This window comes from Tamandua tetradactyla, chromosome 3 (assembly GCF_023851605.1).
Source record: "Tamandua tetradactyla isolate mTamTet1 chromosome 3, mTamTet1.pri, whole genome shotgun sequence".
NCBI lineage: Eukaryota > Metazoa > Chordata > Mammalia > Pilosa > Myrmecophagidae > Tamandua > Tamandua tetradactyla.
The window spans coordinates 55,413,827-55,428,293 of NC_135329.1; the positions used below are offsets into that span (position 1 = coordinate 55,413,827).

General features: G+C 39.6%; 1 protein-coding gene across 1 annotated transcript in view; it reads right to left on the reverse strand.

Annotated features, from left to right (window-relative positions):
* ADAM17 (ADAM metallopeptidase domain 17) overlaps positions 1-14,467 on the reverse strand; it is a 137,841-nt gene that overhangs the window by 64,414 nt on the left and 58,960 nt on the right. The window contains exon 5 of the mRNA XM_077153137.1: positions 121-289. Coding sequence (XP_077009252.1) covers positions 121-289 — 169 coding nt within the window. The remainder of the gene's footprint in view (positions 1-120; positions 290-14,467) is intronic.

The following is a 14,467-nucleotide window of genomic DNA, read 5'->3' on the forward strand; positions in this document are numbered from 1 at the left end:
CAAAACTATTTTCTAGTCAAATATTATAGTTACATATAATCATGTTATTTTTACAATTACTAGCCATCTCTATTGAAAACAGCTGTAAATCTTGTTTGAAATATATTTTTTCAGACTTACCTTCAGGTGGCTCTCTGTCTATTAGCCCTTTTGGAAGCAACTCTTCATTATCCACTTTTAAATAACCACATACTTTTGGAGACTGCAAACGTGAAACATTCTTGATATCTTCAGATTTATAAACTAACATTCTTTTGTCTTCAGTATCATTAATAAATCTCCAAAGTGGCTAAAACAGAAAATATATTATAACTAAGAAGGAAAAAATAAGAATTATTGAACATTAAATTCTTACAACATTCCTTCCTTGTTCATAGATAGCATTCACTTATAGGTTAGTAAGTAATGTGACTAGTCATTTTAGGGGAGTTTGTCCAACACAAATCATCATATGGAGTTTCTTTTCGGGTAAACAAATAACGGATTTTTCATTCTTTGGTTATTTTATCTATAGATGAAAAAAACTCACATAATTTTGTACAAGTTATACAATCTTATAGAAGATCCAAAAGAGAAAAAGGGGTATTATTTTCAATCATTCATTCAAAAATATGAAATGTTTACTGCATGCTGGCACTGTTCTAAGTGGTGATGATGCAGTGATAAAGTTACACACGATTTCTGTTCTTGTAGTACTTTCATCTTATTTCCTTAACCTTTAGGTTTAGTTACTTTATTGCCATTCTAGGTTTTATTCATTGGAAAGAACAAGCATATTTTCATGAAAGCAGACTGAAAACTTAAAACAAAATGCTTGAAATTTATTACTGATTTTAGGGAAAGCATTTTTTTTTTTAAATCTGCACTTAAAATATTACAATGCTTCAGTAAACCACAACTATTGTACTGCAAAAGTTAAATACAAATCAAAATGTCGGTTTTCCCAAAACAAAGTTTTTTCCTGTAAGGATAATGCTCTCACCAGAATCAGACAGCTTGTAGGGAATGCAGAAAAAGATATAAAACTGCATATACAGCCATCAGGGAACTGCAAGTCAAAACTATACTGAGACACAACTTCAACCCACTTAGGATGGCAAACAAAAAAGATAGGTGATCACAATTATAAGTGAGGATATGGAGAGATCAAACCCTTAACACTTTTGGTGAGAATGCAGTATGGTTCAGCCACTTTGGAAAACAGTCTGGCAGGTTCCTCAAACAGCTAAATACAGAGTTACCGTATGACCCACTCCTAGGTTATACTAAGAGAAATGAAAACATATGCCCCCCTCAAAAAAAACTGTTCATGAATATTCATAACAGTATTATTCATAATAGCCAAAAAGTAGAAATAACCCAAATGTCCAAATGATGAATGGATAAACAAAATGTAGTATACCCAAATAACGGAGTATTATTCAGCAGTAAAAAAAAAAAAAAAAAAAATTAAATACTGATAAATGCTAGAAACATGGTTGAACTTGAAAATATGATACTAAGTGAAAGTCGGTCAGTCACAAAAGACCACATCTAATATGATTCTACTTATATTAAAAGTCTAGATTAGTCAAATCTATGGAGACAGACAGTAGATCCTTGATTGCTTAGGGCTGGGGGAGTGATAGTTAATGAATACAGGGTTTCTTTGTGGGAAGATAAATATGTTCAAAAGTTGGTTGTGGCGATGGTTACACAACCCTGTAAATACACTAAAAGCCAGTGAATTGAGCACTTAATGGGTATATTGTATGGTACATGAATTATATCCCAATAAAGCTGTTATAAACAGAGAGTGAGTACTTCTTTATAATCCATGGTATGAGATCGGTTTACAAAGCAATGGTTACAGAATCTCAAGGCTACAAGAAACCTCAAAAAGTTAACTAACCCAATTCCTATACTGCAGGAATATTCCATATTTAATCAAGCTTTTTTGTCTTATGAACAGGAGAAAATTTTTTTTTTCTTTTAGATCAAACACTTTCAAATTCACATTAGTAGTTTTTAAAAATAGCCAGTCTGGCACAGAAAAAGACATGAGGCTTTGGTATCAAGGATACCCAGGTTCAAATCTCAACTTTTCCTGACCACGTGTTTTAAGTAACTTGCTTGAACAAAACTACTCTAAATAGGCAGTGATAATACTTAACACATAGAAGTATTCACAGGAGAAGTGTCAGGATGTCTGCAGCTTATTTTCAAATGACTTAAGAAAATAAAGAGAGCAAAAATGGCATTATGTCAGCAGATGACGAAGGGATTGCATGGGTGCCCTTTCAACCTTTCTACAGATTTGAACATTTTCAAAACAAAAACTGGGGGAGAAAAAAATCACCTCACTATTCAACTTTTACAGGCTTATTTATATCAATGGTAAACTATGGTAAATTTTAGACCACTGGTGGTCTAAAATATTTAATGGTGATGTCTTAAAAATAAGATATACGAATGGTGAGAAAGGGGGTTAAATTCCACTTACCCAAGTGGAGAATTCTTCATATTCTCACAAGCAGTGGGGACAACCAAAGCAATAGGCTAAGCCCCCAATCTTAGGGTTTGTTCATATGAAACTTAAACCCACAAAGGATAGGCTAAGTCTACTTAAAATTAGGCCTAAGAGTCACCCCTAAGAGAACTTCTTTTCTTGCTCAGATATGGCCTCTCTCTCTCAGCCAACACAACAAGCAAACTCACTGCCCTCCCACTCTCTACATGGGACATGACTCCCAGGGGTGTGGACCTTCCTGGCAACGTGGGACAGAAATCCTAGAATGAACTGGGACTCAGCATCAAGGGATTGAGAAAACTTTCTTGACCAAAAGGGGGAAGAGACAAATGAGACAAAATAAAGTGTCAATGGCTGAGAGATTCCAGAGTCGAGAGGTAATCCTGGAGGTTATCCTTATGCATTAAATAGATATCACCTTTTTAGTTAAGGTCTAATGGAGAGGCTGGAGAGAACTGCCTGAAAATGCAGAGCTGTGTTCCAGTAGCCATGTTTCTTGAAAATGACTGTATAATGATAAAACTTTTGCAGTGTGACTATGTAATTGTGAAAACCTTGTATCTGATGCTTCTTTTATCTACCTCAGACAGATGAGTAAACCCACAGATTAAAAATAAATAAATAATAGGGGGGGGGAAAGATATACAATTTCCTATTCACAATATGTTTACAACATTGTGCAGATAAAGAATGATCTTCATTATCAAGGTAAATGCAAACATGAAATATAAAATTAAAAATACAAAAATCTGTATATGTATGCCTAACTTCATGTCTTTGGTTTTTTAAAATAAAATTTACTTCATTTTCAACAACAACAACAACAAAAAATACAAAAAACACATTCTAAGCAATAAACTACTTTTTCCATTAAAAAATTACTATTCAAGACAGATGGAGGGGAGGGGCCAAGATGGCGGCTTAGTAATGTGCAAGTTTTAGTTCGTCCTCCAGAACAACTACTAAATAACCAGACACAGTACAGAACAGTTCCCGGAGCCACGATAGTGACCAGACACACAGCGTACCCCAGTCTGGACCAGCTGGACTGGCTGCGGGTCTCCGGAACAGTGAGATCCCCAAGCCGCGGCAGTTCCCCAAGCCGCAGCGGACGGCAGCCAGCACCTGGAGCCCTTCCCCCACAGGCGGCTTCCCGGAGGGAAAGGAAAGAGACTCTAACAGTAGCAGGGACTGAGTCCAACCAAACACCAATTGTGGCATTAATAATCAAATCCTGACTACTAAAAATAGGCCCCTAGCTCAGGCGAAACTGGTCAAGGCGGAGGTCACCTATTGGGCTAACGGAAAAAGAGGAAAGGGGACGAAACAGAGGCTTTTGTGGCTGTTTCTACGGAGGCTTGGCTGCCTCTGGATTCAGCGACGGGATTACACAGGCTGCAATTGCCCCAGGCAAACGCAGAAACAGGCTGCTTTCAGGGCTGTCTCCTGCCTGAGCCTTCCCCAAGGGAGGGGAGAAACGCAACTCAGGTGGAATCCCTCTCTCAAGGAATTCAGATCCCAGGGTTTGGCATTTTGAAGCCATTAAAACCAGCCTACAACCTTTCCTCTGTCTCCACCAGGCCCCCAGCAGGGAGAGCCTTCCAAAGTTAAAGGAGCCACAACATCTTTTGCTGATGGGACCCACAGACAGAGAAGAGCCACATACTTGGCAGGATAAGAAAAACAGAGCCCAGAGACTTCACACGAAAGTCTTTCAACCTGCTGGGTCTCACCCTCCGGGAAAAGTGACGCAGGTGACTCCGCCCTCCTGAAAGAAGGCCAGTTTAGTCCGGGAAAACCCAGCTGGAGTCTGTAATACCTATATAGACTCTCCTAAGGGTGGGGAGGGAAAAGGCACCTTACAAGCAGGACAAGAAACAAGAAAACAAAAACTGAAAAATTACCCTCCGTTAAACAAAACTTAAGCTAGAGGCCCAGAAAAAGCTGAACTGAAGGTCAAAGAACAGATAGACAACAAACTCATCTAGCAAGAAAACCTTAGGTAAGATAAGTGAAAGCAATCTCCAGAATAAACTAATTAAGGTAATTAAATGTCCAGACGCCAGCAAAAAATAAAAAATCACACCAGGAAAATTGAAGATATGGCCCAGTCAAAGGAACAAACCAATAGTTCAAATGAGATACAGGAGCTGAAACAACTAATTCTGAATATATGAACAGAAATGGAAAACCTCATCAAAAACCAAATCAATGAATTGAGGGAGGACATGAAGCAGGCAAGGAATGAACAAAAAGAAGAAATGGAAAGTCTGAAAAAACAAATCACAGAACTTATGAGAATGAAAGATACAGTAGAAGAGATGAAAAAAACAATGCAAACCTTCATTGGTAGATTTCATGATACAGAGGTTAGAATCAGTGAACTGGAGGATGCAACATCTGAAATCCAAAAAGAAACAGAAACTATAGGGGAAAGAATGGAAAAATATTAGCAGGGGCTAAGGGAATTGAATGATAATATGAAGTGCGCAAATATACGTGTTGTGGGTGTCCCAGAAGGAGAAGAGAAGGGAAAAGGAGGAGAAAAACTAATGGAAGAAATTATCACTGAAAATTTCCCAACTCTTATGAAAGACCTAAAATTACAGATCCAAGGAGTGCAACGCACCCCAAAGAGAATAGATCCAAACAGACGTTCTCCAAGACACTTACTAGTCAGAATGTCAGAGGTCAAAGAGAAAGAGAGGATCTTGAAAGCAGCAAGAGAAAAGCAATCCATCACATACAAGGGAAACCCAATAAGACTATGTGTAGATTTCTCAGCAGAAACCATGGAGGCAAGTATACAGTGGGATGATATATTTAAATTACTAAAAGAGAAAAACTGCCAACCAAGAATTCTATACCCAGCAAAATTATCCTTTAAAAATGAGGGAGAGTCTTTCTCCGCCGGCCTGCCGCGCGGCGCCCATGCCCCGCAGCAGCCGACCCGCCCGCCTTCCTTCTCCCCTCTTTCTCCGCCGGCCCGCCGCGCGGCGCCCACGCCCCGCAGCTGCCGACCCGCCCGCCCTCCTTCTCCCCTCTCTTTCTCCGCCGGCCCACCGCGCGGCGCCCACGCACCGCAGCAGCCGACCCGCCCGCCCTCCTTCTCCCCCCTCCTCCCCCTCCTGCTCTGGCCGCTCTCCAACCACCACGGTGCCCTCTTCCCCCGCCTTCACCGGCTCCTCCACCACCAGCCTCTACAGCCTTGCCGCCCTCACCTTTCCTCCTCCAGAACAGCTACTGGGGGATTGGAGATAATACAGAGCAGCTCCCGGAGCCACGAGGGAGATCAAAGGGACGGCGTACCCCATCCTGGAACGGCTGACTATCTGGGAGAACCAGCTCTGGTGAGATCACCAAGGGGCACGGGCTTTCCTGGGTGGGACGGCAAGCAACCGGAGTCCCTCCCTTCCACCTTCCCAGGCCAGCTGGTAGAATTGGACAGGCGGTCCCCTTAGGCCGCGGCAGCTGGTGCCCCCACCACACGAGGCCCCCCGGAACAACTGAGATAGTTGGGTCGGAAATCCCCAGACTGCGGAGAACAGTGACCGGGGGATCCCTTCCAAACACGTGACTCCCCCATCGGCTGGGAATAGTGAACTCTCCCGGGCTGCGACAGCTGGCGCCCTCCCGACACGCTTGGTGCCCCGGGCCGACTAGCTAATTCGGCTGGACGCTCTCCCATGCTGCGGCGGCCGGCGACCCTCCCCGCATTCGGAACCCCAGGCCGGCTGGCATTCTTCCAAGACGCTTCGGCTGCCGAACCTTTCCTATGGCGAGAATTTTCCAGAGTTAAAGGACCCACAGCAACTTTCACTGGTGGAACCCGTAGACAAACGTGTGCCACGAGGGCCACCTACTGGGCAGGATAAGAAAAACAGAACCCAGAGATTGCACAGAAAAATCTTTCAACCTGTGGGGTCGAACACTCAGGGAAATCTGACTAAATGTCCAGACGCCAGCAGAAGATAACGGATCACGCTCAGAAAATTGAACATATGGCCCAGTCAAACGAAGAAACCAATAGTTCAAATGAGATACAGGAGCTGAAACAACTAATGATGAATATACGAACAGAAATGGAAAACCTCTTCAAAAACGAAATCGATAAATTGAGGGAGGACATGAAGAAGACATGGGCTGAACATAAAGAAGAAATAGAAAAACTGAAAAAACAAATCACAGAACTTATGGAAGTGAAAGATAAAGTAGAAAAGATGGAAAAAACAATGGATACCTATAACGACAGATTTAAAGAAACAGAAGATAGAATTAGTGATTTGGAGGATGAAACATCTGAATTCCAAAAAGAAACAGAAACTATCCGGAAAAGAATGGAAAAATTTGAACAAGGTATCAGGGAACTCAAGGACAATGTGAACCGTACAAATATACGTGTAGTGGGTATCCCAGAAGGAGAAGAGAAGGGAAAAGGAGGAGAAAAACTAATGGAAGAAATTATCACTGAAAATTTCCCAACTCTTATGAAAGACCTAAAATTACAGATCCAAGAAATGCAGCGCACCCCAAAGAGATTAGACACAAATAGGCGTTCCCCAAGACACTTACTAGTTAGAATGTCAGAGGTCAAAGAGAAAGAGAGGATCTTGAAAGCAGCGAGAGAAAAACAATCCGTCACATACAAGGGAAACCCAATAAGACTATGTGTAGATTTCTCAGCAGAAACCATGGAAGCTAGAAGACAGTGGGATGATATATTTAAGTTACTAAAAGAGAAAAACTGCCAGCCAAGACTCCTATATCCAGCAAAATTGTCCTTCAAAAATGAGGGAGAAATTAAAACATTCTCAGATAAAAAGTCACTAAGAGAATTTGTGACCAAGAGACCAGCTCTGCAAGAAATACTAAAGGAAGCACTAGAGTCAGAACCGAAAAGACAGAAGAGAGAGACATGGAGAAAAGTGTAGAAAGAAGGAAAGTCAAAAAACTAAAGGACAAATACTGTATGGTCCCACTGATGTGAACGGACATTCGAGAATAAACTTGAAATATGTCATTGGTAACAGAGTTCAGCAGGAGTTAGAAACAGGGTAAGACAATGGGTAATTGAAGCTGAAGGGATACAGACTGTGCAACAGGACTAGATACAAAAACTCAAAAATGGACAGCACAATAATACCTAATTGTAAAGTAATCATGTTAAAATACTGAATGAAGCTGCATCTGAGCTATAGGGTTTTTTTTGTTTTTGTCTGCTTGTTGGTTTGTTTGTTGTTGTTGTTTTTTACTATTATTACTACTTTTATTTCTTTTCTTTATATTAACATTTTATATCTTTTTCTGTTGTGTTGCTAGTTCCTCTAAACCGATGCAAATGTACTAAGAAACAATGATCATGCATCTATGTGATGATGTTAAGAATTACTGAGTGCATATGTAGAATGGTATGATTTCTAAATGTTGTGTTAATTTTTTTTTCTTTCCGTTAATAAAAAAATTTAAAAAATTAAAAAAAATGAGGGAGAAATTAAAACATTTTCAGACAAAAAGTCACTGAGAGAATTTGTGACCAAGAGACCAGCTCTGCAAGAAATACTAAAGGGAGCACTAGAGACAGATACGAAAAGACAGAAGAGAGAGGTGTGGAGAAGAGTGTAGAAAGAAGGAAAATTAGATATGATATATAAAATACAAAAGAAAAAATGGTAGAGGAAAGTACTACCCAATCAGTAATAACACTAAATGTTAATGGACTGAATTCCCCCATCAAAAAGACATAGACTGGTAGAATGGATTAAAAAACAGGATCCTTCTATATGCTATCTACAGGAAACACATCTTAGACCCAAAGATAAACATAGGTTGAAAGTGAAAGGTAGGGAAAAGATATTTCATGCAAATAACAACCAGAAAAGAGCAGGAGTGGCTATACTAATATCCAACAAATTAGACTTCAAATGTAAAACAGTTAAAAGAGACAAAGAAGGATACTATCTACTAATAAAAGGAACAATTAAACAAGAAGACATAACAATCATAAATATTTATGCACCGAACCGGAATGCCCCAAAATACATGAGGCAAACACTGCCAACACTGAAAAGGGAAATAGACACATCTACCATAACAGTTGGAGACTTCAATACCCAACTCTCATCAATGGACAGAACATCTAGACAGAAGATCAATAACGAAACCGAGAATTTGAATATTACAATAAATGAGCTAGACTTAACAGACATTTATAGGACATTACACTTCACAACAGCAGGATACACCTTTTTCTCAAGTGCTCATGGATCATTCTCAAAGATAGACCATATGCTGGGTCACAAAGCAAGTCTCAACAAATTTAAAAAGATCGAAATCATACACAACAATTTCTCGGATCATAAAGGAATGAAGTTGGAAATCAATAATAGGCAGAGTGCCAGAAAATTCACAAATACGTGGAGGCTCAACAACACACTCTTCAACAACCAGTGGGTCAAGGGAGAAATTACAAGAGAAATTCAAATATCTCGAGGCAAATGAAAATGAAAACACAACATATCAAAACCTATGGGACGCAGCAAAGGCAGTGCTAAGAGGGAAATTTATTGCCCTAAATGCTTATATCAAGAAAGAAGAAAGGGCAAAAATTTGGGAATTAACTGTCCACTTGGAAGAACTGGAGAAAAAACAGCAAACTAACCCCAAAGCAAGCAAAAGGAAAGAAATAACAAAGATTAGAGCAGAAATAAATGAAATTGAGAACATGAAAACAATAGAGAAAATCAGTAAGACCAGAAGTCGGTTCTTGAGAAAATCAATAATATTTATGGGCCCTTAGCAACATTCACAAAAAGAAGAAGAGAGAGGACGCAAATAAATAAGATCAGAAATGGAAGAGACATAAACACTGACCTCACAGAAACAAAGGAGGTAATAACAGGATACTATGAACAACTTTATGCTAATAAATACAACAATGTAGATGAAATGGACAACTTCCTAGAAAGGCATGAACAACCAACTTTGACTCAAGAAGAAATAGATGACCTCAACAAACCAATCACAAGTAAAGAAATTGAATTAGTCATGCAAAAGCTCCCCAAAAAGAAAAGTCCAGGACCAGACAGCTTCACATGTGAATTCTACCAAACATTCAGGAAAGAATTAGTACCAACCCTCCTCAAACTCTTCAAAAAAATTGAAGTGGAGGGAAAACTACCTAATTCATTCTATGAAGCCAACATCACCCTCATACCAAAACCAGGCAAAGATATTACAAAAAAAGAAAACTACAGACCAATCTCTCTAATGAATATAGATGCAAAAATCCTCAACAAAATTCTAGCAAATCGAATCCAGCAACACACTGAAAGAATTATACATCATGACCAAGTAGGATTCATCCTAGGTATGCAAGGATGGTTAAACATAAGAAAATCAATTAATGTAATACACCATATCAACAAATCAAAGCAGAAAAGCCACATGAACATCTCAATTGATGCAGAAAAGGCATTTGACAAGATTCAACATCCTTTCCTGTTGAAAACACTTCAAAGGATAGGAATACAAGGGAACTTCCTTAAAATGATAAAGTGAATATATGAAAAACCCACAGCTAATATCATCCTCAATGGGGAAAAATTGAAAACTTTCCCCCCTAAGATCAGGAACAAGATAAGGATGTCCACTATCACCACTATAATTCAACATCGTGTTGGAAGTTCTAGCCAGAGCAATTAGGCAAGAAAAAGAAATACAAGGCATCAAAATTGGAAAGGAAGAAGTAAAACTATCACTGTTTGCAGATGATAAGATACTATACAACGAAAACCCTGAAAAATCCACAGCAAAACTACTAGAGCTAATAAACAAGTACAGCAAAGTGGCAGGTTACAAGATCAACATTCAAAAACCTGGAGTGCTTCTATACACTAGCAATGAACACGCTGAGGGGGATATCAAGAAATGAATTCTATTTACAATTGCAACTAAAAGAATAAAATACTTAGGAAAAATTTAACTAAAGAGACAAAAGACCTATACTTAGAAAACTACAAGAAACTATTAAAAGAAATCACAGAAGACCTAAATAGATGGAAGGGCATACCATGTTCATGGATTGGAAGACTAAATATAGTTAAGATGTCAATTCTACCTAAACTGATTTACAGATTCAATGCAATACCAATCAAAATCCCAACAACTTACTTTTCAGAAACAGAAAAACCAATAAGCAAATTTATCTGGAAGGGCAGGGTGCCCCGAATTGCTAAAAGTATCTTAAGAAAAAATACGAAGCTGGAGGTCTCACGCTGCCTGACTTTAAGCCATATTATGAAGCCACAGTGGTCAAAACAGCATGGTACTGGCATAAAGATAGATATATCGACCAATGGAATCGAATAGAGTGCTCAGATATAGACCCTCTCATCTATGGACATTTGATCTTTGATAAGGCAGTTAAGCCAACTCACCTGGGACAGAACAGTCTCTTCAATAAATGGTGCCTAGAGAACTGGATATCCATATGCAAAAGAATGCAAGAGGACCCATATCTAACATTCTATACAAAAGTTAACTCAAAATGGATCAAAGAGCTAAACATTAGATCTAAGACGATAAAACAGTTAGAGGAAAATGTAGGGAGATACCTTATGAATCTTATAACTGGAGGCAGTTTTATGGACCTTACACCTAAAGCAAGAGGACTGAAGAAGGAAATAAATAAATGGGAGCTCCTCAAAATTAAACACTTTTGTGCATCAAAGAACTTCATCAAGAAAGTAAAAAGACAGCCTGCACAATGGGAGACAATATTTGGAAACGACATATCAGATAAAGGTCTAGTATCCAGAATTTATAAAGAGATTGTTCAACTCAACAACAAAAAGACAGCCAATCCAATTACAAAATGGGAAAAAGACTTGAACAGACACCTCTCTGAAGAGGAAATACAAATGGCCAAAAGGCACATGAAGAGATGCTCAACGTCCCTGGCCATTAGAGAAATGCAAATCAAAGCCACAAAGAGATATCATCTCACACCCACCAGAATGGCCATTATCAACAAAACAGAAAATGACAAGTGCTGGAGAGGATGTGGAGAAAGAGGCACACTTATTCACTGTTGGTGGGAATGTCAAATGGTGCAACCACTGTGGAAGGTAGTTTGGCAGTTCCTCAAAAAGCTGAATACAGAATTGCCATATGACCCGGCAATACCATAGCTAGGTATCTACTCAGAGGACTTACGGGCAAAGACACAAACGGACATTTGCACACCAATGTTTATAGCAGCACTATTTACAATTGCAAGCAGATGGAAACAGTCAAAATGTCCATCAACAGACGAGTGGCTAAACAAACTGTGGTATATACATACGATGGAATATTATGCAGCTCTAAGACAGAATAAACTTATGAAGTATGTAACAACATGGATGGACCTAGAGAACATTATGCTGAGTGAGACTATCCAAAAACTAAAGGACAAATACTGTATGGTCTCACTGATATGAACTGACATTAGTGAATAACCTTGGAATATGTCGTTGGTAACAGAGACCATCAGGAGATAGAAATAGGGTAAGACAGTGGATAATTGGAGCTGAAGGGATACAGACTGTGCAACAGGACTGGATACAAAAACTCAGAAATGGACAGCACAATACCACCTAACTGTAATGTAACTATGTTAAAACACTGAATGAAGCTGCATGTGAGAATGATACAGGGAGGAGGGCTGGGGACATAAATGAAATCAGAAAGAAAGATAGATGTTAAAGATCGAGATGGTATAATCTAGGAATGCCTAGAGTGTATAATAATAGTGAAATGTACAATGTACAAATTTTTAAAATGTTTTTGCATGAGGAAGAACAAACGAATGTCATTATTGAAGGGTGTTGAAAATAGATGACAATCAATGCTTTAAAATGTCACCTTACGTGTGAGACTAAAGCAAAAAATATTTATTTGTTACAAAATTTAGATTTTGACTAGAGCATTTCCTAATATAACTCATGTAGATAGTTTGATTGATTGTCATAAGTACTTGGAATCTCAGGTAGCACATGAGATTTTGTTGGTTTGTCCAGAGTGATCCTCCGATGAATCCCAGAATGATTTGATCAGTGACTGGAAAAGTATTTGCAAGCCCCCTTCGGGAAATGGTGAGAGTGGGGAGACATTCAACTTCCTCAAGTTGAATTCTTGATATTCTCACAAGCAGTGTGGACAACCAAAGCTATAAGGTGAGCCCCCAGTCTTGGGGTTTGTTCACATGAAACTTAACCCCACAAAGGATAGGTCAAGTCTACTTAAAATTTAGGCCTAAGAGTCACCCCCAAGAGAGCCTCTTTTCTTGCTCAGATGTGGCCTCTCTCTCCAGCCAATATAATGAGCAGTCTCACCACACCCTCCCCCTCTCTGCGTGGGACATGACTCCCAGGGGTGTGGACCTTCCTGGCAACGTGGGACAAAGATCCTGGAATGAGCTGAGACTCAGCATCAAAGGACTGAGAAAAACCCTAGAATAAGCTGAGAATTAACATCAAAGGATTGAGAGAACCTTCTCGACCAAAAGGGGGAAAAGTAAAATGAGACAAAGTGTCAATGGCTGACAGATTCCAAATGAGTCGAGAGGTTATCCTGGAGGTTATTCTTACGCATTAAGTAGATATCACCTTGTTGTTCAAGACGTAGTGGAGAGGCTGGAGGGAATTGCCTGAAAATGTAGTGCTGTGTTCCAGTAGCCATGTTTCTTGATGATGATTGAACAATGATATAGCTTTCACAATGAGACTCTGTGAATGTGAAAACCTTATGTCTGATGCTCCTTTTAGCTACTATATCAACAGAAGAGTAGAACATATGGAATAAAAATAAATAATAGGGGGAACAAATGTTAAAATAAATTCAGTTTGAAATAGCGGTAAATGAAAGCGAGGGGTAATGTGTATGGTACGTATTGCTTTTTTTTTCTCTATTATCATTTTATTTCTTTTTCTGTTGTCCTTTTATTTCTTTTTCTAAATCTATGCAAATGTACTAAGAAATGATGAATATGCAACTACATGATGATATTAAGAATTACTTTTTGTATATGTAGAATGGAATGATATTTAAATGTTGTTTGTTAATTTTTTTTAATTAATAAAAAAAAGTTTAAAAAAATTACTATTCATCTCATTCAAAAGTCCCTCAGTAAACCTAATGGATTTATTTTTAACTAAACATCCCACAGTAAAATGTTAATCATTGTCTTTTTGGGTGGGGGGGGGATGTGCATGGTCTAGGATTTGAACCCAGGTCTCCTACACGAAGGCAAGCAAGCATTCTACCACTGAATCACCTGTACACCCCATTGTCATTTTTGTACTTAGTGAAATAGGAAGGTATGAATGGAAGTAATTTTTAATCCTCCAAAATAAAGTATTTGGAAACATGAGGAAATTTAACTGAATCCTTAATACATACATTTTGAATTAAGAATCCATAGGTAGGTGGATCCAAGATGGCGTCTTAGTAAGGTACATGCGTCTTAGTTCCTCCGACTCCAAATCAACTAATAGGTGAACAGAAACAGTACAGAACAGCTCCCGGGGCTACAGCAGGGAATGGACACACAGCGTAACCCAGTCTGGGCTGGTTAGTCTGACTGCGAAACTCGGCTGCGGTGAGTGAGATCCCCGAGCGGCGGGTGATTTCCCGAGCAGCCGCAGCTGCGGCGGTCCGAGCTAATCCCTCCCTCCTTCCTGGGCTGGCTGAGGGACGCGGAGAGACAAGCTTCCCAGCCAAGGGGACCGGCGCCACACTTTTGCGGGCGGCTTCGAGTCTTGGCTTCGAGTCCGCGACTACGAGTCTCGGATCAGAGGGCTATCCAAAGTCTGAGCGGGCAAGTCTGACTGCGAGACTTGGCTGCGGCGAGACCCCCGAGCGGCCGCAGCTGCGGCGGTCCGAGCTAATCCCTCCCTCCTTCCCGGGCTGGCTGAGAGA